At 46.0% G+C, this 25,865-nt stretch overlaps 1 protein-coding gene across 1 annotated transcript in view; it reads left to right on the top strand.

The window, feature by feature from the left end:
* Positions 1-23,332, top strand: part of LOC144390803 (zinc finger protein ZFPM1-like) — a 71,933-nt gene extending 48,601 nt beyond the window's left edge. Inside the window, exons 4-9 of the mRNA XM_078097258.1 lie at positions 2,726-2,859; positions 15,225-15,327; positions 16,105-16,356; positions 17,123-17,356; positions 17,614-17,856; positions 17,999-23,332. Coding sequence (XP_077953384.1) covers positions 2,726-2,859; positions 15,225-15,327; positions 16,105-16,356; positions 17,123-17,356; positions 17,614-17,856; positions 17,999-20,592 — 3,560 coding nt within the window. The 3' untranslated portion in view covers positions 20,593-23,332. The remainder of the gene's footprint in view (positions 1-2,725; positions 2,860-15,224; positions 15,328-16,104; positions 16,357-17,122; positions 17,357-17,613; positions 17,857-17,998) is intronic.
* Positions 23,333-25,865: the final 2,533 nt, after the last annotated feature.

Consider the following 25,865-nt stretch of genomic DNA (forward strand, 5'->3'; position numbering starts at 1 on the left):
CGTCTGTATCGATAAGCTTTTGTGTGTGTGTGTGTGTGTAGCTAGTGATGAGGGGTGTATAGCGGTGTGATACCATGTGCACGGATGGTATACAGTGTGTATTTTGTACCTTGTGGATCTGTGTGTGTGTTGTGAGCATAAATCTTTTTACGCGTGTTGTGGGGACTAGCCTTCCTCTTGGCAGCAAACCCTTCTAACATAAATAATCCCATTCTATGTTCGGCCAGCTGCACAGGAAATGGATGTAAATCAACTTTTTACAATGTAGTGTAAAACCGGATTGTGTGTGTGTGTGTGTGTGTGTTTGTTTGCTGCTGTGTGAGTCAGCCGTTTGTGGAAATCGCCGAGCAGCAGTGAGACGGGTGCGCGCGCAGCACAGAAGCGTATCAATAAAGAGCGCCGGGTTATTACGCGGGTCTGTGGTGGTCGGCAGGTAATTAACAGGGATTAGGATTGTTGGAGGCCTCATGTGACCTCAGTGAACGTTGCAGACCTGCAGGGATTAGCGAGCGGTGTTCATTAGCAGAGGTGCGAGGAGAGCATTTATGAGCGTTTTTTATCAAACAGACACTCAGACCAACTTAATCTACGGCCTTTTGACGATGCCTATAATTAACTATATTATAATCAACTAGTAAAATGCCATCATGCCTTTGCACAAAATGTACAGTTGATTTCAAGCACATTTTTTACAAAATCTCAAATGGTTTTGTTACATGTTCAACATTGCTCAACAACCCCCCCCCCCCCCCCCTCCCTTGGCATAAGCAAACAGCTGTATCAGCTTGCAATAGATTACAGGGAAAGCAACAGGACGGAGCGGAGACTCAGACACATTTCATTCCAACGGCATTGAGGAAATGCACCGCAAATTGTGAAATAGAAGTGTTTGTCCAAGAGGTCAGCTTTTCCCAGTTACGCCAGTGCTTGTAGATGTAGTGAAGACTCCGTGACACATTTGCGCATGGACCTGTATGAAATGCAGACGGGAAAGGAACACGATAGCACGGGTTCGGCCTTAATATCTAACAAACTAATGCTCACGTTGGGCTTGTTTATAAGGTCACACATGCGTTGGCTCAATCCTTGGCTCCGTTTCACAATGAGGGTCAGTTGAGCTGGTCAGCCTGATAAGAGCACCACGTGACGAAGACGGGCCAATGGCGCACAGGCAGGCCGGACATTGATGGAGTGCCGAGATAAGGAGGGTCAGAGGCCCAGTGGGACGGGCGTTAGCACACTGCACTGGGACAGATGCTGGACTTTGGACTTCGTAGCATGCAGGTTAGATTCTTCTGAGGTGACGCTTGACCCAGGACACTGACTCCACTTAAACCCGGAACATTCGTGTCCAAAGCCCCAGAATTTGTGAGGGGGGGGGGGGGGCTGCACCTCAAAATACCCAGAAATGTTGGGCTGGATTTTCAAATCTGACTCGAGCACTGCAGGTCAAGTCCCGTTGCATCTGTGTTACGCTCTCATGTGCAACCGTTCGTTGAACTGCCATTGCAACGTTGAGCTGTTTATGGGAACACAACACCAGTGCGACTCTACAACAACACAGGGAACAATGTTTAAAAGCGCAATTTGGTGTGAAAGGTCTGCGTCTTTGAATGATTGTATCCCGCTCGCTGTCTCTCCTGCTTTCTCCCCTCAAGCCACACTCCATCCTGCTCCCTCTCCCTTCCATAGCTCCCCCAAACCACCACCACCACCTCCTCCTCCTTCTCCTCCGCCCCTTCCCCGGCTGTGGGAAAGCCATTTTATCAGCGTCGGCCCGTTGTTCTCTGGTGGGGATAGATACAGAGAAGATAGATGAGTGTTTTGACATGGAGAGTGTTAGACAAACACTCTTATCAGGTCCGCCACTTTAGACCGACCCCTAAAAACAGTTGCCTGAACCATGGGCGAGATGAGACAGGGAGGGGAGGGGGGGGGGGTATGTGAGGAGGCAAGGCCTCCTTTTTGAATGCGCGTCGATCAGAGGAAGAGCGGCTGGCAGCCATAATGGAGAAAGTTACTTGCACTTCCGTCCGCCAGCTGTCTTAAGTTTCTAAAACGGATGCATGGGCCTCCGGGCCTTCCAGCAAACCGACTCTATCTGGGCTACGGCAGGCTCAGACCACAGGCGGCACTGCCACCCCTCGTGCAGCTATCAGTTGGAGGAAGCAAACGAGAAGTTTCCCCTGTTTGAACCGTGCCAGAAACAGAAAAGCCCCCCCCCCACCACCCCCCCCCTGCTGTCGAGCCGTTGACAGTTTCTGCTGTGAGGGTTCAGGTCAAGTTCAAGCCACATGCTGCTTCTTCTCCGGTTCTTCACTCTTCTTCTTCTTCTTCTTCTTGAGGCCGTCACGTGGTTTCTGCTAAATGTCCCGTCTCAACCGGCAGCGGTTTTGAAGGCTAAGAGCAATATTTTGATCAGTTATTTCTGCCCATAAGTACTATCTTATAATTTTATAATTGGTTTGTTGCCACATCGAAGCCCTAAGCAGTCCTGAAGTGGAAGAATGCCAAAAGTCTTAAAAGTCTTAAAGCTTTAGCGTCGACTTTTATTGATGAAATCGAAATATAAATAAAAGATTACGTGAAAGTGGGTTAATATAAAGGTTATATTTGGGCAGTAATGACACCACTAGCTTAAGGATAAATTAAATATTGCTTTCCACATGAACATTTGTGTATATTTGGCTCATTTCGGCGCTGCTCTCTCCTCCCCTTCCTCTAGATTCCCTGGAGTTCAGCGGCGCGAGTGGGGGCAACAGGGTGGTAGCTGCCAGGGACCTCCGTCCAGACACAACGTGGGGCCCCTACCCAGGAGTCCTCCAGTCAGAGGGCGGGACGGACGATCGGGAGACAACGGTAAGAGCTTCGACACCGTCCAGTAATAAGTGGCAATGAGAATGTATATGAATTATTATATTATTACACATACTTTCATCGACACACTTTCACAAAAGATTATGATCTTAAATATTTAGTCATTTTTAATGTTTTTCCAATCATAAGAACTAAATAAATGTTGGGTTGAATTTCTAACTGTGAGAATTTTTGCAGATTTTGATCCTTTTGAGCCTTTTGTCGTTGACAAAAGTATTACATGTAAACCTCCTAGATGATCACAAAAAGAAAGTGCAGTAAATAATATTTGCAACTTCAAAAACCAGTGAATTCCGTATAAGATCAGTAGGCCTTCTGAACTAGTAGAATTGCGGAAAATGTATCAATTTATGGAGTTAAAAACTGCTGAAGTCGGAGGAAATTCTGCTTTTAACTGACCAATTATTACCTACAGACTTAAAATAAGACACCAATAAATGCAACTTGAGTGAACCTTTGAATGATGTATAACATTGATGCAAATCTGCCATGAATTGCAAACCACCGCTCAAGACGTTAAGCTAGCTGAAGCCTTCTGGACATGTCAAAGGTCACGGGTCAGATAATAAGGGAATAAACACCTTATCACACATCTGTGTGACACAGCTCACTGTGTGCGTGTGCGTGTGCGAGTGTGTGTTTGTTGGACGCAGTGTGGGACCGGATGAACCCCTATCAGAGGCTGGGTTTGTGCATCATGTGCGAGTCCATCTAATCATACGATACTGATGCTGGGAGAGGCTTCCTGGCATGGAGAACAGATTCCAACAAACACACATGCAGGACAATCATTATTCCCACGTATTTTTTTTTGGTATTGATCTACGTTGAGCATAACTTGCTGTTACATCTCCAGTTGTTTGTCTCCAAACGTCCGGTTTAGGGCTTAGAACCAGATTGACAAGAAGCTCCACCAAGTAAAAATAAACCGCCTACCCCGACAATCCTCCCTCCTCTTGCTTACCTCTCCACGCCACCCTCTTCCTCTCCTCCCTTCTTTTCTCTCCTGCCGTGCCTCCTCTTCCCTGCTATCCTCTCCCCTCCCCCCCTCCCCCTCCCTCCCCGTCCTCTCCTCCCAGCTCCCCCCAGACGTCCGCCTGTCTTTTATCTCCACATGGCGCCATCCTCCTGGACAACAAACCCCAGTGATTGATTCCTGCTTGATAGGCTCATTTCTAAGATTTCATTTATTATCAGTGGGGTTCTGAGTGTACAGCTGTGTGTGTCTGTGTGTGTGTCTGTGTGTGTGTGTGTGTGTGTGCATAACTTTTTGCTCTTCCCCTCCCATCCGCTACACACGTCTTATTCTCCGTCTGAACTGTAAAGCGAGTTTCTATTCTTTTGAGGGCTTTGCATTCACGTGGAACGCGTCTCTTTCCCGACTCTCAGCGCCCATTTTCTCTCTCCGTCCTCATTTTCCCGCCCCTCCTATCTGTGGACTGGAGAAGTGAGGAGACGGACCTTCGGTATCTGCTGGAGATAGTGGCCTTAATCTCACATTCCTCCTGTGTTTCTCCCCCCCCCCTGTCACTCTGCATCCTCCCCCTCCCTCCATCTATCGCCCCAGCCCTCCCTCGTGGGTCAGCGGGGGTCAAGGCTCTCGTTCTCAGCGCGTTAGAGAGAGAGAGAGAGAGAAATTGCTCATCTCTTGCGGCGCCGCTGAAGCCCGAGGCGTCGCGCTGCAGTTCCTTGATTTGGCTATTTCAGAAACAGAGAGAGAGGGGGGGGATGAAGTAACTTTTTTTAAATAACTATTTCTATGTCAAAAGGTAATGTTTCCATCTGGTACGATACGAAGATGCTTCCACTACTGCAGTACTTTAGCAAAAGGAACATTTAGTTGCCCAGCGTTGCTCCGATGCATTTCAAGCACAGTCTGATCTCCGGGCAGCGGAGCAACGTTTGCCCCCCCTCTCGATGAATGTCCTGGGTTTGACCGACCCGTCCGCCTCCATCTCCGCCAGGCCTGTGTGCGATCTCACATTTAACTCCACTTCAGTTAATCTGAGCGTGTAAAAAGGATGTGAGCGTGTTTTAATTGGATTTAGGTGAGGTAGTGTTATGGAATGGGTGTAATTATGGTTAATGAAAAAGATAATGTCAATTGCTGTTGTGAGATGGGACAGTCTCAAAGGTCCATTTGAAAAATGAGCATAATAATATATTGCACAGTGCCTTACACGGGCATTCACCCCCCATTGGACTGTACTACATTTTGTCACACGATGTCATGAATTTTATGGAACGGACCAACACAAAATAGTCGTTCATCTGGAAGTTGGGGGAAAGTTTACGTGGATTTCAAAATGATTTAATGGTAAAAACCCCTAATAAAGACCTGGTGATACCAATTTCCGTATATAGGGGTAAAGTGACATTTGTGATGAGCTCAGAAGTCTCAAGTCCCGTATCGTCCAGCTCTGGACATCAGACCCAGATGCTGAAAATAAGTTAGACTGGATCAGAATAGAATGGAGAATAGCTCTTATGAAACGTGAACTTGCTCAACACTCATTCATAGATACGTAAAGTAAGTTAGTATCTTATGTGAGTGGAAAGATCTTTTGGCTGGACGCTCTTATCGTTCATCTCCCTGCTTTGGACATGTTATCACCATCTGCTCACCGCTATATTTATATTTCAGCTCTCCGTCAGGTCTCGACCAGTTCTCTGTCCGTCCCCACTTCTATCTGACTTTTACCACCTGTCTTGCTCAGTCCTCGTCCTCGCCGGGTCTCCGGGTGAGATTGGCGTGGCCCCCTCTGTGTCCTCCCAGTAACACATGAAGAAACATGATGTGCAATAACTTTATTTCCTTTATTTGAGGCGGTGGTCATTTAAATCTACCGACAAAACATACCGACAAATCAAGGTAGAGCAGAAAGAGCAAGAAGGAGACAACGCGAGAAGCAAATAAGGCCCATGACAGATCTCCTTCATTAGATTGGTGCCGTGTCAACTTGCCTGTGCCATATGGAAATCCTGCCATTTGCGTCTCTTGAGAAAAAGGCATGAAACCGTTTATCTATTTAAATATATTCCGGCTGATACGGCTGTTGGACTTTAGAACATGGTATAATAATGTTTACTGATCGGCCGATCCGCGGCGTCTCTGATCGTCACCGGTTCACGGTCGAGTGAGCAAACGGGTCCTCGTCGGCGAGCCTCCCCTGGCAACCCGCGGAGAGCGAGCGCGCCACTTCTGCTACTCCCCCGATTTGGATCGCGCATGACAAATCTGATATTATATCTACTCTACTTCTGATTGGACCCCGCTTTAATTAACTGATAGTGGGAGTGCGTGGGATTGGAGCAAAGTTTGCGGGATTGTTGTGAAATCTTCAGCTGCGATGGAGCGAGAGGGGGGGGGAAGAGGGGTGCGTTTAAGCGTACGCAGCGCTGGAGGTGGTTGCATCTGTTGCGTCCTCCCAACGGACAGGTGGCCAACGTGAGGTACGCGTCCCTACCGTCCTCCCTCCTTCGCCAGCACCCAGCAGCCCGACCCCCCCCCCCCACCCCAATCCAGTCTTTCCTTTCGAAAGGCCGCCTGAAGGCAGGATCCTGGAAGGAGCAGAGTGGCGGAGTTCAAAGCGTTATCGCGCGCCGAACGTCTTTTTCATCGTGTTTTAGAAACAAGCGTTCGCGCTAATCCCCCAATAATCTCTGCAGGAGAACTGGGGCGATAAGGCGCGCCACCCACGGCTTTTCAAACACTTTTTGGGTAGTCTCTTCTCACTCCCTATCTCCCCTCCCCTCTACCTCCTCGACTCCCCACTCCTCCACCTCCTCCCCCGCCTCCTCTCGCTCCCCTGGAAGGACGCGTGAAGGTGATCGCCATCTCCTCCTCATCGCCTCTCCAGCTGTTTGCTTCTTCCTTTTTTTGCGTCGACTGCCAGCCGGTTTGTTTACATCCAGATTTTGATCTTTTTTTTATTTTTTATCTGGACTCATCAACAGTGTTTCTCTGCCTGTGTTTCTCTCTCTCTTCTCCTCCGCCCCATCAAATTAGAATGTTAATTAAAATGGTGCTCCTTCAGAAGATGACAAATCAATGATTACAGCGAGTGTTGAGATACCTTCTGCGTTGCCCCCCCCCTAGAAGAACGCAATACACAAGGAGCGTTCTTAAAAGGCACCAGAGAGCAGGGAAAGCGTTTCTAGCTCTAAAGGGACAATAAAATAAAGAAGACATCCAAAAATTGTCCCTGTGTTACTGGATATTATATATATATATATATTATAAATTAAATATTAAAGCCCCTCTGAAGTCAACACAACCTTATTGAGTCATGGTTTTATTTGCAATGTGTTCCAGGTGTTGGTTCCACTGCTTAAATTTAATTTCTGCACATTTTTTAAGAGTTCAGGGGAGGGATACGCGCCCCCGACGCCACGATGGCGGAGCCAAGCAGCAGGTGGCCATGGCGGTGCCACGCACAGCACTGCCTTTGACGTGTTGGGACTCTCTCTCGCTCTCTATTAAGGACAGATATTTCGAAAACGTTTGAGTTGGATTCAGAGATTTGTAACCGCGTAGCTGTATCTAAGACTCTTGTTTTGGTTCTCTGACACGTATTATTTCATCTTTACAATCAGGAAACATTTATTGCCAAAATATGTCAAACATACAAGGAATTTGACTTTGGCGGTTGGTGCGCGACAGCAGACAGTGCGACAATAGGCAACAAGACAGCAGTGCTCAAGTAATAAAGTAAAATAAAATGCTAATGCTATGAGTTAGTATAAAATAAGAGAATAAAGTTAAAGTTAAAAATGAAAAATATTTAAAAAGTAAAAAAATATGAAAAAATAAAGTGCACTAGCGAACAAGTGACAAAGTGACGAATGAAAAAAGAAAGTGACGTGTGCAGAACGAACACTCGAACCGCTCAATCGCTGTTTGACGCGATCCCTTCTAAAACAGAATGTGCCATTTTAAGACCTCGCATTACAGAAGCTACGGATCCTATGACCTCCGTCGCACCACTGCAGCATTTTTGGAAGAAAACCCGCACCCTGGTGATTGACGCGTCGCCTTGAAATGTTCACCCTGTGCATCGGGGGCCTTGAGGGGAGCGAGCTTCTATCTGTGCGTGATTGAATCAGTGTGCTCCACCTGCTACCTGTCGCACGACTTGCCCGCATCGCGACGGCAGCTGTCTCAGTCCGTCAACCCGGCCCTGACAGAGGAGCCGATCACCTCGAGAGAGAGGAAGGAAGGAAGGAAGGAAGGAGGGAGGGAGGGAGGATAGGAGAGAGGGGAGAGAAAACCCGCCAAATAAGATAAAATACTGATAGACGGTCATGCGGCCCGGCCAGGCCAGAGACGGAGGGAAACAAAAGAGGCCCAAAGAGAAAGGCGGGAAAGGTCTGTCCGCTAAAACAAAGCAGGCGAGATAAAAGAAAATATGAGAGGAAAAAGAGACCCGCAAGAGAGGAAAGGCAAACACGGAAGAGGAGGGTTAAATGAGAAGGGGGGGTGTTCATCACTCAGAGGCAATGACTGGCTGGTATCTGCATCTCTCTGTCATCTGCACCGGCTTCTGCAGGGTGGAGGAGGTAGGAAAGAGGAGGAGGAGGAGGAGGAGGTTTAAGAGACGAGAAGAGGAAAGGGAAAACCTCTATCTCTGAGCCTCATCTCCGGCAGTTCAGGAGCCTGCTTTCCAGGAGTGCCTCATTTTCAAATCTCTTATCTCAGCCCCCATTTTAAGTATCGCAGTTTTATATTTTTACATGTCATTTGCATGCAGCTCATCAAACCTGGCTCCCTCTATTTCTTTTTTTTTCACCCTCTCCTTTTCTGCCGCTCAGAATTGTGCGCCGATATGAGCACACGGGGAAAAGCTTACAATCCGCCACTGAGCCACAACCGTATACATATAGCATGTTAAAAACAATCCTGTGTCTGTTGAATGCTCGAGAAATGCTTTGCCTGGGTGCAACGGAGGTAACGTGCAAGTGTGTGTGTGTGTTTGTGCGAGAAGGCAGGATGAGAGTAGGTTTTCAGATTTTTATCTGCCTTCCTTTTCTTCTTTGTATTTTTGGAGGATTCACACAGTGACCTCTTTGTCCGGGACAGTGAGTGTACCCCCTCCAACCTCCTGGATCGCGAACGAAACCATTTCCTGTGTCCAAGAGATAGAATGAGAGGCCGAGAGGAAAGAGAGAGATGATATGGAAGGCATACAGAATGGTAGGAATGAGAGTTGGGGGAGAGAGGAACGAGGCTGTGGAAGAGGAGAAGAGGGTGAATTGGATGATTGAATGAATTCATTTATGAGGAGTGAATGAATTAAGGATGGTTGAAAAGGTCAAGAGGGGAGTAGGGTGGCTTGATAGAGGAGCACGGCATCTTTGAAGCTATTAATGAAGGGCAATGTTTTTAGATGAAACCAACATCTTCTTGTCTTCAGCCAGACTGTAAAGCCCTGGGCTGCACACCTCCTTGAGTCTCCTCGAGGCTTTCCTATTTTTTATCATTCTCAATAGGTTTTGGGTTATTTGTTGTTACAGAGGAGAATTGTAAACCAATAAATAGAATTAGTCTGTTTAATGAAAGGGTTAGATAGATATATAAGATATAGACTTGTTCGATAGAAAAGGTAACTTTAAATAACTTTAACGTGATCTGGCGATTTATAGAAAACTATATGAATCCAAATGAAACTGACACTCCCGGGCGCCCCCCTAATCTAATGGTAGGGGGAAACACTGATCACACACTGGATGTGTTGTCAGGTAGAACATCTGTAGCCTCTGCAGCCAGTGTGTGTGTGTGTGTGTGTGGCTGAATGCTGGTTTGTGCACTAAATTGTTTCAGTGGTCACTGAGACTTTAATAGGTGGCTAAACTCTGACTTTCATAAGGCTGCAATAATATGGACTGTTGACTTTTACATGTAATGACCGCGGGGCCGTTCAGGCTGTAACACAGCTTTGAGACAAAGATGTGCTAGATGTACCAGTTATGATTTGCATATACAAACATACGTATTCCCCCGGGGAAGCAGTAAAACTGTGGCCGTTGACAGCTGTGCAGGGAAATCTCCTCCGCTCATCTGCAGAGGAGTGTGCTGGTTGTGGTGCAGGCTCATATATATATATATATAGATTTCATTTTGTATCGCCCAAAATCGCAAATTACAAATTTGCCTCAGAGGGCTTTATAGTCTGTACACATATGACATCCTCCGTCCCGAAACCCTCGTATCGGCACAGGAAAAACTCCCCAAAATATATAAGACTTTGCGGTTAGTTTGAGGGAAGTTTTCTTCTGCCCGTCCCCATCACTGCCATCATCATCATCATCATCATCATCATCATCATCCTCATCCTCACTCACCACAGAGAGACAGAGGAGAGAGTGAGAGAGGGAGGGAGGGCGAGCGAGCAAAGAGCCTCTCTGATACTGAACAAGGGAATAGAGGAAGAAAATGAAGAAACGAAATCAGCCTGGCATCATTTGCATTCAAGTTTTATCGGTGTGGAGAGGGCGTTTTTTGTCCTGATAAGGAGAGGGCGTCGCAGGCTGCGCTGGAGGTGGAGGGGGGTTGGTGGAGGTGTGTGTGTGTGTGTGTGTGTGTGTGTGTGTGTGGATGGATGAATGGCGAATGAATGTTTTTAAATGTGAACTGACTTGGCAAAAGAGGTGGCTGTGGAGTTCAGCCGGCGTCTGTTTGCACTAACGAATGTTGCAGCATGTATAGGGAGGACAGGGCATTGGGGGCTGGAGTGGTGTGCATGTGGGGGGGGGTTAATATCAGACCAAATAATTAGATTCGCTATCGTCTCAGCGGCAGCAGTGCGGGGATCAGGCAGATTAAAGCCAGGCTCGGGCTGGTTAATATTCATGAGGGGACCAGGGTCCGGGCGAGGGGCTTAGACTGCTGCTCAAAGACTCCTCTGGCTGATGGGGCTTAAGGCACCACTCTCAACCGAGATGGAGCTCTGCCGGGGAGGCCTGACAGCCCTCTGATAGATGGAGGGTTGGGTGGATGTTAGGGTGACACAAGAGAAAGAGATGGAGGGTTGGGTGGATAGTTGGGGTGAGACGACAGAAAGAGATGGAGGGTTGGGTGGATGGTAGGGTGACACAAGAGAAAGAGATGGAGGGTTGGATGGATGTTAGGGTGACACAAGAGAAAGAGATGGAGGGTTGGGTGGATGTTAGGGTGACACAAGAGAAAGAGATGGAGGGTTGGGTGGATGGTAGGGTGACACAAGAGATGGAGGGTTGGGGGGATGTTAGGGTGACACAAGAGAAAGAGATGGAGGGTTGGGTGGATATTTGGGGTGACACAAGAGAAAGAGATGGAGGGTTGGGTGGATGATAGGGTGACACAAGAGAAAGAGATGGAGGGTTGGGGGGATGGTAGGGTGACACAAGAGATGGAGGGTTGGGTGGATGTTAGTTTGACACAAGAGATGGAGGGTTGGGTGGATGTTAGGGTGACACAAGAGAAAGAGATGGAGGGTTGGGTGGATGGTAGGGTGACACAAGAGATGGAGGGTTGGGTGGATGTTAGGGTGACACAAGAGAAAGAGATGGAGGGTTGGGTGGATGGTAGGGTGACACAAGAGATGGAGGGTTGGGTGGATGTTAGGGTGACACACGAGTTTGCTATAAAGTACTTTTACCATTTAACTATCCACCGTTCAACAAACGTTCGACAGTGAGAATATGTAATTATAAAATGGATAATGGACATTTTCACAAATCCGTACTAGTCTTAAATGGCTTTACATTCCATGTAATAGTCCACCCATTAACAAACACGCTTCCAAGTGTCCATAGAAGGTGCTATCAGGATGTAATCAAATGCCCGTTGGAACACACCAGCACACCGATGCCCTTATGGAATGGCTTAAGACACTTTGACAGGAGGAGTCTGGAATCTAACCGCTGATCTTTGGTTTATTGGACGACTGTCTCTTCGAGCCTAACCGAAAACCTAAATGAGATGAGAATATTGTAGAGAAATGTGCAAAAGACAGACAAGAAAACCTGACCAGATACTTTGAAATCATTTTATTATCATTTTCTTTTATAATACCACGGTTCACGGTTTAATATAGATTAGATTACATCAGTGCTGTGGGCCGGCGCCCAGTCGGTGAGGCCTCAGCATGTCTATGTGCTTATTGATGGGGGTGGGGCCGGTCCCAGACAACTCACGTTTGAACCAATGTGCTCGAGTTAGCTGGGTCTTATGTGTGTAGTTTGCCTTTTGACTGTGCACACTGGGTGTCTCCCTCCGGCCAGGCCGATTCTTTGTGGGGCCGGACACGTTTTTTCGAATGACTCTTGGCTGTTTGAGTCAACGAGATCGGCAACACACCAACAGAAGTGAAAAGGAGCATTGATACCATCCGAAAGCCTCCCCGTTCTCCTTAACCCCCCCTCCAACATCTTTGGCATCTGCATTCTCTGCTGGCCTGGCTAACACACACACACACACACACACACATTCTCACACACACAGTCAAAGAAGGATCTGGCCCTGTGCCTTTCTGATTCGCATTATCTCATTTGAGGCAGTGTTCTCATCTCGTTTGAGGCAGAGTATACGCTTTTTCGTGTGTGCAGGTTGACGTTGAAGATAATCTAATATTTTAATCTGTGGTCACGTCGCCGTTCATAGTGACATTAGTTTAACCTCTCAGAGTAAAACCTGTGAGCAGCTTGTGAATGACGACGTGTCTGCGAAGTCCGGCTTTGGTCATATGGAGGACGTTCTGTTTGAATGTCCAGTAGAATTCCAACCCTGCTTACGTGGATGTGCTTGAATTAGCATTCTGCTCTAGTAATGAGTCTGGCAGGCCATTAAAATATGTTACTCCAGGCGTCCTGTCCTCACACGGGATCCCGATTGCCACTTGGCCCGAGGGCCTCGTTCTACTAGATGCTTGCCGTTTCTGTGAAGGCCCATATGGGATTACAAGGGAGTCTGGACTCAAATTAATTTTCAATGTGGTAGTTTTGTTCATGTCAAGATGGAAGTACCTCTATAAAACTGTTCAGAAAGCAGATATGAAAAAAGAACATTGATGATGTATAACCATGGATCAATAACTTTACCAAAGATAGCGTGGATTGTGTTTCTTTTGTCTTGGAGAACAGTACAAATCTGCGTCTGCCATGATATAAAATGTTTTGCTATGTATATATTTATGTGTGTTTGTGTGTGTGTTTTCCATGATTGAGCTCTCCGCATTGCTCTATCATGGCCAATTCCACAGCCGTGGCCGTGATGAATTAGTCTTGAAGCAAATTAGCAGTACTTACAGCTCAGACGGCTCCAGCATTGGGTTACAAATTAAAACAAAAGAAGCAGTATCTGCTCATCAGCGCTAGTTCCCCGTGAAATCCAATACGCTGTGCGTCGATCTGCAGGCTGAGAGGCTTCCTTCCTTCTGCCCTTTTCACTGTCTGTCCCACAGACAACACGCATCCTCTGCAGGTATTTAAAGACTTAACTGTGGCTAGGAAGTCTGGTAATACTACCCCAAGAAAGCGGAACCTCAACACTTTGTCACTCCTTTTGAGCAATGCGCCTCTTAAAAAATAATTTCAATTGAACATGTTTTTGGAATCCTGGGGAATTCACACTCCCGGTTTTAAAAAGATTTGTGAAAACCAAGCAAAAGTAAGCACATTTTCTGTCTTCCTTCCTAAGTGTCCTGAAGCTTAAATTGGAAAACACTTTAGCATCCAAATCACGAATACCTTCAATGGCAGGTAAAAAAGAAATCCAGGCTCCATTGGTTTTCATTTAATTTAATTTATCAAAAATCTAAAATATAGTAGTGAGGCAAAGCTTGCTGATTTGAAACACTGATGCAATAATATAAATCCAAGAAAATCTAAAATCACGCTGTATCACTAATAACATGAATATGGAGGATCGTCTGGGCTCCTGGGCCTTGTGCTCTGCTGAACGCCATTTAGGCAAGACTCAAACCAGGTGTTAGGGATTTAATTACAAATACGAAATAATAGTCAGATACATGTTCAATGAAAATACTCATTAGTCTTGGGAATCCTTTTTTGACCAAATGCATGAAATAATAAAAACAAACAGATAACTTCCACAGTTCAATATTTACATGAAAGCATTCATGTTTTCTGAAATAGTATGTTGAAATATGCAAACGACTCATTATCTATTCGCATCGTTTGGTGAATTTAGGAGAAATTGACGGATGTAAATAGACAAAGTACACCATCATGTCAACTTTGACCCTGAAGCTGCTCGTCTGGTTTAAGTCCAGTACTGAGGTGGTGCTTCCTCCTGGTGGAGACTGATGGGTACTGCATCATAGACTAAATTGCATTTTATTCATTTATTATTAATACTTTTTACCCCCTTTTGAATTGTTGAGTTATGAAGGAGAAAAAAAACACCAAATAGCTGAGCAAAGCACACTTTACATTATTTAATTTCATCTTGTCAGTTAGAATAACAGACGCCCCCCACACACACAGCCCATCACATACGCATGTACCACCTTGATAACCATTGCTGTTATCTGCAGGCCAGGGAGGGGGAACTTTCACCCCAGCAGTGTTGGTATTTATCGTGCATCTCTTAAAGAAATGTTTCATGTCTCCTCTTGTCTACCACACTGTTCATTTCATTGATTTTGTTATTTACAAGTGACTGAGTGATCATTTTTATCCATAGTCCCAATCGGCATGTGATTGCAATGGAGCGGTCTAATATTAACAAGATGATTCAACACTAAACACAATGAACACTGTAAATCACAATGCAACACAACACAATAGAATACATTAATACCATTTGTACAAAGAGTGACAGCGTATAAAGGCAGAGCCTGAGATTAGGGGTATTATGACTACTTGTGATGCAGTTCACTGAGAAACTATCCAAAATGAAGAGACTGTTTGGCAAGCGGCTGTTTAATGCAGTTTGTTGAGTATGATAAGGCATTTAAAGTTCAGAGGGACAGCTTATCCAGGCAAATATACTCTTGTATGCTTAACTTTGTGCCCAAGTGACATTTTGAATTGTTCTTTAAGCAATTTGCAGGAGAAATTGCCGATGACATCCAATCTTTTTCTCTCCCTTTTCTTCTCGGACTCTTCATCTTTTATTCCTTTTCTACCCTTCTTGTCTCTCTCTTCTTCATTTCCCACATGGCTTTGTTCAGCCCTTGCTCCCCCCCATCTCCTCCTTTGGTTGTAATCATCCTCGGCTTGCAGGCGTTATTTTTACAGTACAGTACAGCTGTACAGTAACGCAGGGCTGTGTATTCCCAATGGACAGCAATTCACTAAGTGACAAGGTTATTTTTGTTAACGATCTCCTTTCTGTGTGTGCGCAGCAATCCAGGTTGACTCTGGCGTGTGACGATCCAGACTGCTGGATTAGTCTGCTCCCTCTGACATGTGACGTCTCCGCTGCCAACTGTACAATCTACAGCCAAGGTGACAACATCTCAAGCCCCGTCTCCTCCTCAATACTGCTCTATGTGCAGCGCGCAGTGTATTCTCGTGAATCATAATGCGTGCTGACTGCCTTGTATGTCTGACTTTGGCTGAATTCCTATTTGGGTTTGAGAAAGCGTCCCCCCGTTTACTTCTCTCGTAACATTATACAGTTTTTTTATAATCTATAAGCCGTACTAGTGCATTTTCCTTTTGGAAGATGTCGTTATTCAGAGAGTTCAAACTCCATGGAAGTGAAGAAGTTCTTGCTACATGCATGATGATGCAGCACAAGGGAGGTAGACCTACGTTGTTTAATGTTTAATCAAAAAAAATAAAATTAAAGGCCGCGCTTCCTCACGTGCCGAGCAATATACTCACCAAATGTAAAGTCTCTGATGGACGGTTCTTACATTTAATAAATTATTTGCATCACATGGTTTGGCATTAAAATGCAATGCTAAAGCAACTTCTCTCATTCGTAACCAGTAAGAATCTATTGAATTGTATTTCTCAGCGCAGACATTGTGACATTCAAACAGTGTCTTTTTTCCATTTGGGAGCGTCACGGTTTGTCTACTGGCACACTTGAATTTAAAGGAACCATTATCGACAATATTAGTTCCACAAGTGCGTTTCCCGCTAATACAAGTCCAAATGTCTCCAATCTCTAAGCATCTCACTGTACTGGTGTGTAAAGGTTTTTCCCCATGTCGTCCCTAACTAGGGGTGTCCCTCATCACTCCCTGATTGTGACCACAGCGGTTGTGTTTTCAGGTGAGCAGTTGTTCTGCAAGGTGAGCCGAGAGCTGACGGCCGGCGAAGGGCTCCTGGCCTCCCTGTCCCCTCCTCCCAGCTCCTCGTCGTCCTCACCGCTAAGCCGGCTCTCTCCTCCGCTAAGCCTCGTCACCCAGAAGCAAGCCGTGGTCAAAGACGAGACGCTGTACTCGCCGGCACTGCGCTCAGAAATCCAGCTCCTCCCACAGCAGGCGGGCATGGCCGCCATCTTGGCCACTGCTGTTGTCAATAGTGAGTGTTCTATTTAATGTGCATGAATCATCTACGTGGTACACGTGCTAGAAACAGAATAAATGAAAAAGAGGAGATATTTCCCATTTTGAATATACAACAAATACATATGGGCTTCAGAGTATGACGTCCTGTACGGTTTCCTATTCCAATCTTTTAGCCTTCTTGTCTTGTGAGCCTTTACGTCTTTTATTTGTTATTTCCATCATTGCTGTAGAAGCCGGTCGCGCCATTATCAAGCAGAGGTGTTTTAGGTTGCAATGGTTTCTTTGGCCACAAGATGGCACTGCAGCTGTTCCACTCTCCTGCCCCCTGACTCACAGCAGTGTTTGGCAAGTGCTGTGCTAATGTCCGTAGCTGCAAGCTGCCCAAACACATTTGCTGCCACCATTGGTAATCACCCTAAATCGATGTCTGGTAACACTGCGGCAAACTGTTTTCATGTTACTAAAAGCACGACGATGAGATGAATGATGAATATTGTCCCACTGTTTCCGTGGATACTGCAGTGGAGTGTGCGTGTGTCTGTGTTGAGCATTTGCTTGCTTCTGTGCGTGCACAAGTCAAAAAGCTGTGATACATGCACATAAGTTAGCTATTTTTGTCTTTTGTATTAAGTGTGCAAGTGAAGCCTAACCATTAAAGTTCAGAATCAGCACTTGAGGTGTCAAACAGGTGTCTGTTTGATCAATTGCACTTTTCATCAAGTTGCTAGTGTTCAAATGTCAACTAACTCTGAATGTTTGTTCTTCCGTCGTCTTATCAGAGGACATTTTCCCGTGCAAGGACTGTGGGATCTGGTACCGCAGTGAGCGGAACCTGCAGGCCCACCTCATGTACTACTGCGCCAGCCGGCAGAAGCAGCCGCCAGCCGCCTCGTCCCCGCCACAAGACAAACCCAAGGAGTCCTACCCCAATGAACGCATCTGCCCCTTTCCGCAGTGCAACAAGAGCTGCCCCAGTGCCAGCTCACTGGAGATCCACATGCGCACACACAGTGGTGAGAGCAAGACTTATTGTGAACAGCGTTTACCCAACCATCAGATCAGCTTACCTTTCCAATAACACAGGTCACAAACTAAACAGCCTGATGTTATTCATCTTATGTCATTTCTGTCGCGACATTGGTTTCTCCTCTGCTCTCTGAATCGTGTCGGAACGAGCGGTGCGCTTTCATCAACCAGTTCAGTAGATTAACTGGAAGCTGGCGTTCAATGTCTGCTCCGATAACAACTGTCCCTCGCCGTCCTTCCACAGGTGAACGTCCGTTTGTCTGTCTCATCTGTCTGTCGGCCTTCACCACTAAAGCAAACTGTGAGCGCCACCTCAAAGTCCACACGGACACGCTGAACGGAGTGTGTCACGGCTGTGGCTTTGTCTCCACCACAAGAGACATCCTCTACAGCCATCTGGTCACCAGCCACATGGTGTGCCAGCCTGGATCTCGCAGTGAGGTCTATTCCCCAGGCCCAGGCCTCCCCAAGCTGCCCATATCCACTGGTAAGTCATGCGTTCCCTGTGACAGCTTGTGGATAAACTTGCATTCAGACCAGTCACATTTTTTGAAAATCTTGACATTTCAAATGTTTTCAAGTGTAAGCTACTGGTATCGTCACCCCTACCTCTTGACTCTCTCCTTCAGGTCTCAGTCCAGGAGACTCTGGTGTAGTTTTGAAGTGTCAAGTGTGTGGCCACAACTCTGACTCCCCTGCACAGCTTCAGCAGCATGTGCGAACCCACCTAGAGGTCAGGGTCCCAACTGAAAGGAGCCCCAATCCCCGGCAAAGAACCCCATCATCAGTTGACCACCCTCAGCTGTCTCCCCATGAGAGGGAGCCCCTTGGCTGTGTCCCGAGCCCGGACTCATCCAGCCGTGGTGCAAATGGCGGCTCAGCCCCGCCTCGAGACTCCAGTCCTCAGAATGCACAAACTACTGACTTAAAGATCAAAGAGGAGCCTCATTCAGACTCAGACGCAGAAGAGCAGCAAATGGAGATTATGGAGGGTGGAGAGAAAGATGAGCTAAGTGGAGAGGAGGCACATCAAGAAATAACAATCAAGACAAACGAGAAGAGAATCGCCACATCTTCCTGTGCAACATCAACTTCTCCGAAGAGTCCAGCCACGGCAAGTGTAAAGGCAGAGCCAACCAGTCCCACCCCTGGTTCTAGCCCTGCGCATGAGGGAGGCACAGGGTCAGTTCTCCCTGGTGGAGCAATGTTCTTGCCTCAGTACATGTTTAATCCCGAGGCAGCCATTATGCCCCAGGCCTCGGAGATACTGGCTAAAATGTCCGAGATGCACAGCCGACTGAAACAGGGCCAGGCAGTTCCTCAGAACAATCCAGCGGCCTTCTTTCCCTCTGGACAGACTGCACCTACAGCCGCAGCCACTCCCCCTCATAAAGGAGCCACCTGCTTTGAGTGTGACATCACATTCAACAACATCAACAACTTTTATGCACATAAGAGGCTGTACTGCTCCAGTAGGCACCACGGAGAAGGTGCAACCTCCGCTTCAGGTCCTGGATCGACAAGAGATGCAGCCCCTGCCACAATGCCACGTGGCTCCCCCACATCTCCTCAAGGTGGAGCAGCAAGTAGAGCAGCCTCTGCTTCTCCTACTGAGTCTGACCCTCCAGCAGAGAGTGGAGCAACAGAACCCAAGAGGGTGGTGGAAATAAAGACAGAAACCTCTAGAGAGGGAATATCTTCCTCTTCTGAAGGGGAAGGTGGAGGTGGAAGTGTGGGAGGAGGGGGTGTAGGAGGAGGAAGAGCAAGCGAAGGCAGCCAGAGTCCTGCTAGTGGTTCTGCGGAGGACCAAGAAGACGATCCAAATAGAACCTTCTGCCAGGCCTGCAACATCCGCTTTAGTCGTCACGAAAACTACACTGTACACAAACGCTTCTACTGCGCTTCACGCCATGACCCATCCAACCACCGAGCCGTACACATGGCCAAGGCAACCACACCAGCAGCCTTCCTTCCCCAGCCCATCCGCAAACGCAAGAGGAAGAAGATGTATGAGATTCATATGGCCAGAACTGAAGCCTTAGCCAACGCTGCCGCTGCCGCCGCCGCTGCTGTGGCTGCTTCTGCACCATCTCCCTCCGTCCTGGGCCTGGCAGTGAAGCAAGAGGTTTCTCCCAGCGAGGAAGACAGCTCTAGCCCAGAAGGAGATGGCCCGATTGACCTCAGCAAGAGGCCCCGCCTGAGAGTGGTCCCACGCCATAGCAGCAGCAGCAGTATTCTCCCTGCCCTGCCTCTTACAGACTACCACAAGTGCACTGCTTGCAGTATCAGCTTCAACAGCATTGAGAACTACCTGGCCCATAAAACCTACTATTGCCCCGCTACCACCCTCCAGCCCCATACCTTGGAGCAGCTTCACAGGCTCAAGAGTTCTGCCTCTACCTCTCCCAAAAGCAGACCTGCGCAGGAGCGCACGGATCACCTGCACCCCGTGGAGGCTAAAGCTCTGCCTGCTGAGTGGGTGTCCCAGGCTCAATCCTCCAGTCCTCACCCCTCTGCCTTACCTTCCTCCGATGCCACATCTCCCAACACACTTGCAACCAACACACTTGCAGCCACCCCGGGGGCTGGCGCCAAAGGCGCAGGCGCCAGATCCTCTCAGGCGGTGTGCCCATACTGCCCAAACAGGCTCATCACCTGTGACTTGATGGAGCACTTCAAGACCACCCACGGCCTTGTTGTAACCGTTCAGCCAACTCAGCCAGGCAGTGTAGTCAGCCGCAGCCCCAGCCTTAGTCCCAGGGATGGAACTGCGGCAACCACCTCCACCACCCCAATGAGCCATTCTAGATTGGTCTCTCGAGTTCACAGAGACAGCATTAATGGGCAGGCGAGGAGCAGTACAACTTCTCCGGTCTCCCCGCTGGTAAACGGCAGCCCTTCAGCTGGGGGTGGATCACCTTTGGCTGGCTCACCTCTGCCTCCGTCTCCCCCAAGGGCTCCTTCTCTGACTTTGTCACCTGTGCCTGAGGTCCTGAGGGGGACTGTGGGGTTGTCTCCAGACAACGCCGTCCCGACTGTGACCTCCCATCCCATCGCCACAGCCCCGCCTGCCCCCGGCACCAAATCCACAGTGATCTCCCCGGTCCTTAACGGTAATTCCCGCTTCTGTCGGCTTTGCAACATCAAGTTCAGCAGTCTCTCCACATTCATAGCTCACAAAAAATACTACTGCTCCTCCCACAGCGCCGAACATGTCAAGTGAGCACAGTATTCTTTTTCCTCCCCTTCCTTTGTCTTTTTGAGTGGCGGCTTTTCTTCACTAAGTTCCAGGAAACTCAGTTGCCCCCCCCCCCTCCTCTGCCAGTTGTCCCACAAGGGGGGCAAAATGGCTTGACCATGAATGACGATAAATGACTGTTACTCACCTGGCAGGGCCTGATGTCCAACTGCTCAAGAGCAGAATTTACAGGTGGTGTAACTAACATAATAACTGATATTCTCTTGCGATGGGTCAAAGTTTGTGGCCCACGAAGAGCTGATGCTACCTAAACACACACTTGTGTGCCCTGGTCCCCTAAATCACTCTCCGTCTTCGCCCCAAGTTACTAATTCGACATCTGCCATTTCCAGGCCTCACATTATGTTGCATTATTGGACGTTAAATACAGTCTCTGTAATTAGATTCTGACCGATGGAGGCATTTGTGACTCATGATAATCCAGTAAAAATGCGCTGAATCGTCAAGCTTTTCCTGAGCTCTTAATGTTTCAGACCTAAACAGAGGAATCGTTTTTCCTGTTTGGAAAAGACTTGGTCATTGTTAATGTTTTTAATATCTGTGCATAGTGTATGATGTCTGAAAAAAATAATTATATAATGCTTTTGGTTTCAACACTGGCTCTTTTGCTCACTAAACTAGCTAAAGCAATTTAGCTGAAACACAAATATGTGGTGTCCCAATGTTACTAATTACTGAAGGATAATATTTCAAAATGGACAATTCTGTTTCTTTCATAGACAAACATGTTGGTATTTTCTCCTTAAAGTCCAAGGGAGGAAAAAAATGTGATATATTTATCTTTTAGTCCTTACTAATTTCATGTCAACAGAAAACTACCTACATATTGTCCGAGAGTTCTTGTATTTTTTATTTGTATATTTTTCATACTGTTGGAAGGAACTGTTTGGATCTGGGTGTGTTGATGTGTAGATATGTAATATCTTCTCAAAGTAATCACTTGGATCACACAGGGCCTTGTTATCACGTTAGCATTTTGTATTTTGTTTATGCAGTCTTTAATTGATGGCGAGGTCAAAACCAGCGCTGTTTATTTTTAGCCCCTCTTGATGAGCAACATGATTAGATCAGAACAGCTTCCTTACCCACAGATCACACAGAAGAAGAGATAAAGTTGAATGGAGCACTATGATGTAGCCACAAATTTTAGGGTGTATAAAATACAAATTTTTAATCAAAATGTTATCTTGAGTTACCAGTCAACATACCATGAAAACTATGACCATGACGGAGACGGCTTTTGTTGGACTGTCATATCATACTAAAGAATACTCAAAAATAAAATGAAACGCTTGGTCGCCTAATACACATCTCAAAAGATGTTATGTGTCTTATAAATGATTGTGTTTCTTTCCGGGAATGAAGGCATAGCAGGGAATAGTCACATTGTATTACAAGGCCTCACACAGTAGAGTAAGCACCTATTTAATAGACACTCATTGTGGCCGATGAGTGTGTGTGTGAGCAAGTCCTTGTCCTCTCTCACTCTATTGCTCTCTCACACATGCACACTTACTTGCCATGCACCCTTGCTGCTGCGGCAGCTGCAATACAGTATTAGTTAGAACTGTGAAATGCTTTTTATTTCTTGAAATATTGATGCATACTTCTAAGGGTCGTCTTTATTTTCTTTGAGGGCCAGACTTCATTTTTAATTTGATTGCATCCAGATTCTGGGTTTGTCGTTTGTCTTTTTTCACCCCAAATTTATAAAGTATAAAATCCCCAGGATTTAATTAACAACAGCCTCTAAGACACAATTGGACCGTATGCTAGAAATACAGAGTATGGAAGATATTATTATGGGTTAGCGTTTTCCTGGCCAGCAAGGGTTCACACAAAGCAGCTGTTAGACTTTCTTGCTAAAATACTAACATCAGTCAAACTGTAAACCTTCTCTCACAGCTTGTGTTGGCGGCCATTGACCCGTCTTTTCAGTGGTCAGCCTGCTCCCAATCAAAAGTGTTTCTCTTGTCAGTGGTTGAGAGGAAATATTGTTGTACGTCTTTTTCGATTACTGATTAGGGACAACAGAACAGGCTGTGAACATTTGCATTTTATCAAAGCTGAAAGTTGTGGTTAATGTTGCGATGTGAGCTCCTCATTAATTCTTGATGATCGCACCATTGTCCCTTCGTTGACACGTGTGTGTGTGATTTTCTAAAACAGAATTCAGAATTCCTGGTTTATTATGCAACTGTTCTCTGTGGTGGTTTGAAGCTGAACTGTTCCAGGCCCAACTAGGGCCCAAGTGTTTACAATTGTGCTGGTCTGTCTTCATCAGTCCAAATTGAAAGAGAGAAGAAGAAGAAAGTCACAGAGAAAGGTCAACTTACCACAAATTGAATAACTGGGTGCTGGAAAATCATCATTTGAACTTAACCCCTTTTTAATTGCACTGTGTTGTAGAAAAATGTGCTGAATGTTTTAGTTTAGGGACTTTTTGTATTGTATTTATCTTATACAGAACTTTTCCCTGTCCAAAGTGCGTCACCTTGAAGGACTTCCTGAAAGAGTTCATCCTTGGCCTAAAAACCTTCTTTCCTATAGTTGTAAACATGTTTTGTTAATAATTCATATGATGTCCATGATAGAGAAAATCAAAATGAATGTCAAAGCTTTTATTTCCATATTTCTATTTCAGTTCCATTCCATTCTTGTCCAAACTATGCATGGGAAATAAAAAAAAGTTCTGAGACACTGATGGATGATGTGACTGCACTTCTTTCTATTGGCTTCGATCTTTCATTTTTGCGTAGACACCGATGCACAGCTCTCTTCATAAACTTGAACGGGAGTCCATGACCTTTCTAGGTCCTTGATTCACTGTTGCTTGTTTGTAATCAGTCATAAGAAAGTTCTCAGTTCACGGTTTCTGCTTGACTTCAATAAAGGCAGAGTGAATCATCAGCTTTCTATCTGCATGAGAAAAATGTGCCCATTCAGAGCTCAAGGATGCTCCAATCAATGGCAAAACAACAAAGATAAACTGCTGCATGTTTTCATCATGGCTTTCTCACCGTGGGTTTATCCTTCAAATATGGGATGTAAATGAATGTCTCTCTGTTGTATTCAGTTACTGTGTACCTTGTGATCCGGCACAGTTTTGGTTGGCATTAAACCCTTTATGAGTCTTATGTGACTTAAATGAAGGCCCTGACATGAGATGTCTATATAAACATAGCTCCAGACCATTCCTGAGAATGTAAGCATCTCATCCTTCCATTTTCCCCAACTGTACATTACCTGGAATGCTTTACAGCACTGAGATGCTGTATAATAATACAGATACCAATAAACTACCAGTGACGTTAAACAGAACGTAATTAGATTCCAAAAATGCTGAATAGATTTGTATAGCACCTTTTGTCTTCTTACACTACATGTCATTCTCCCGTTAAACCACACAGGGGCAACTTTGCCAAACATCACTAACTATTAATTCACACAACATCCTTGGACAGTAGGGGGAAACTTGGGGCGTCTTGCCACATCGACATAAACTGAGGAGGCGAGGATCAATCCGCTACAGCCCCACCAAAATGGATTTGTTCATTTTGAAAGCATTGTTTAGTTTTTTTGCTTATTTGAAATATTGCAAGAGTGTGTTATTGTATTTTTTTGGTACCAAAAGATGAATTCAGTCAGTCAGTTTCCAAAGATTGAAGAATGAAAAAAGAAGCCATGGGAGTTCTACACATAGAGGCAATGGGAGACAGTTATTATTTGTTTGGCTAGGTTCCGATGTTAAAGGATTAGTTTTCAGTAACTAAGAAAGCGGGTCCAGAAGAGGGGCTCGGTGTACGCTTGTAGAAATAGGGTTACAATATTGTAACCTTTGTTTTTGTCACGGTGTGGTTCACTTCCTGTCTTATTTTGTAGTTTTCTGCCACTCTCGTCCCCGGGTAACTTCACTTCCTGCCTTGTCCTGTCGTCCCCTGTGATGGTCTGATTGTTTCCACCTGTGTCCAATCACCTGCACCTCCCTTGTGTATTTAAGCAGTATGTGTCTCTTGTCACTTGTCGCGTCATTGTCTTTTGTCCCGGATGTTCCCCGTCTGTGGTCTGGATGTTCCTCGTTCCTGCCTGCCTTTTTCCCCCCTGGTTCCTGTGTGTGTTTTTGCCCGTTGGCCTTTTCTTTATGGCCTTTTTGACTATTAAAGTCGTTTTTCATTAAAAGTCTGCGTTTGAGTCCTGCCTCCCCACGCATCCCTGACAGTTTTCTTGCAGTTAACCAGTAGGATATCCATATGGCTGGATTGTAGAAACACCCAGACGTCGCTACTGCTGCCCTCCATACTGTTTTAATAGACATTGGCCCAGCTTGCTTCCACCAAGTTTTGTTTCCAACCAACGGAAATACAAAAGCATGTGTTGTTGCTCTGTTACCTGGTAACAAAGTGTGTACCATCCAAGGTTAACCTTTTTCAACGGGGAGAAAAAAGGAAGAAACCTCAACAGTAAGACAAGTAATGATTTCAAATTAATACCAATGATAACTGCAGTGGATGTAATAGACTAACAATCATAACAAAAGTAGTAATGTGGTCATTAATGATAATGTGACTACTAAAAATAATGCCAGGGAGGACCACAGCAGCAACAAGCACCGTCCAGATATAACCACCATCAGATATAACCACCACACACAATAACCTGTGAGGAGAGAAAGCAAATAGACTCCAGGAATGAAGCCAATTAGTAAAGTGTGTCTACGGTGACAGTTATAATGTGACTAATAATAATGATACTAGCAGCAGGACCAGGGCAGCCAGAGAAGGAAGGAGTAGGCTAAGGAAAAAGTAGGAATATGGTTCAGATGTAACTATGGTCCACGGAAACCTTTGTGAAAGCAAGTGAAGAAGCTGAACTAGTGATCCGTGTTGGCCTGTCTGGTTAATAGCTGGTGTAAAACTATTATTGACATCATTATAATTATTAAAAATCACCAAGAAATATCACAAAATAATTCAATACCGGGCACCAAAAGGGACTAATCACCTATATCAAGTCTCTTAATTGATGATGTTTAAGTTCAAACACTGGACTATGCTTCCAGCCACCATCACAAGCGATGTGATACTTTTAGTTTACGTCGTATTTACAAAACCTTCACTTCATCAGGTATCCAGCGCCTTTCTCCGCCCAAGATACTGTACATTACGAGCACGCACAATTGAATCTGTAACGGGAAATGTCCTATGTAACGGAATTTACACCGCAAAACGGAGGCGCGC

Source organism: Gasterosteus aculeatus, chromosome Y, assembly GCF_964276395.1.
Source record: "Gasterosteus aculeatus chromosome Y, fGasAcu3.hap1.1, whole genome shotgun sequence".
Lineage (NCBI taxonomy): Eukaryota > Metazoa > Chordata > Actinopteri > Perciformes > Gasterosteidae > Gasterosteus > Gasterosteus aculeatus.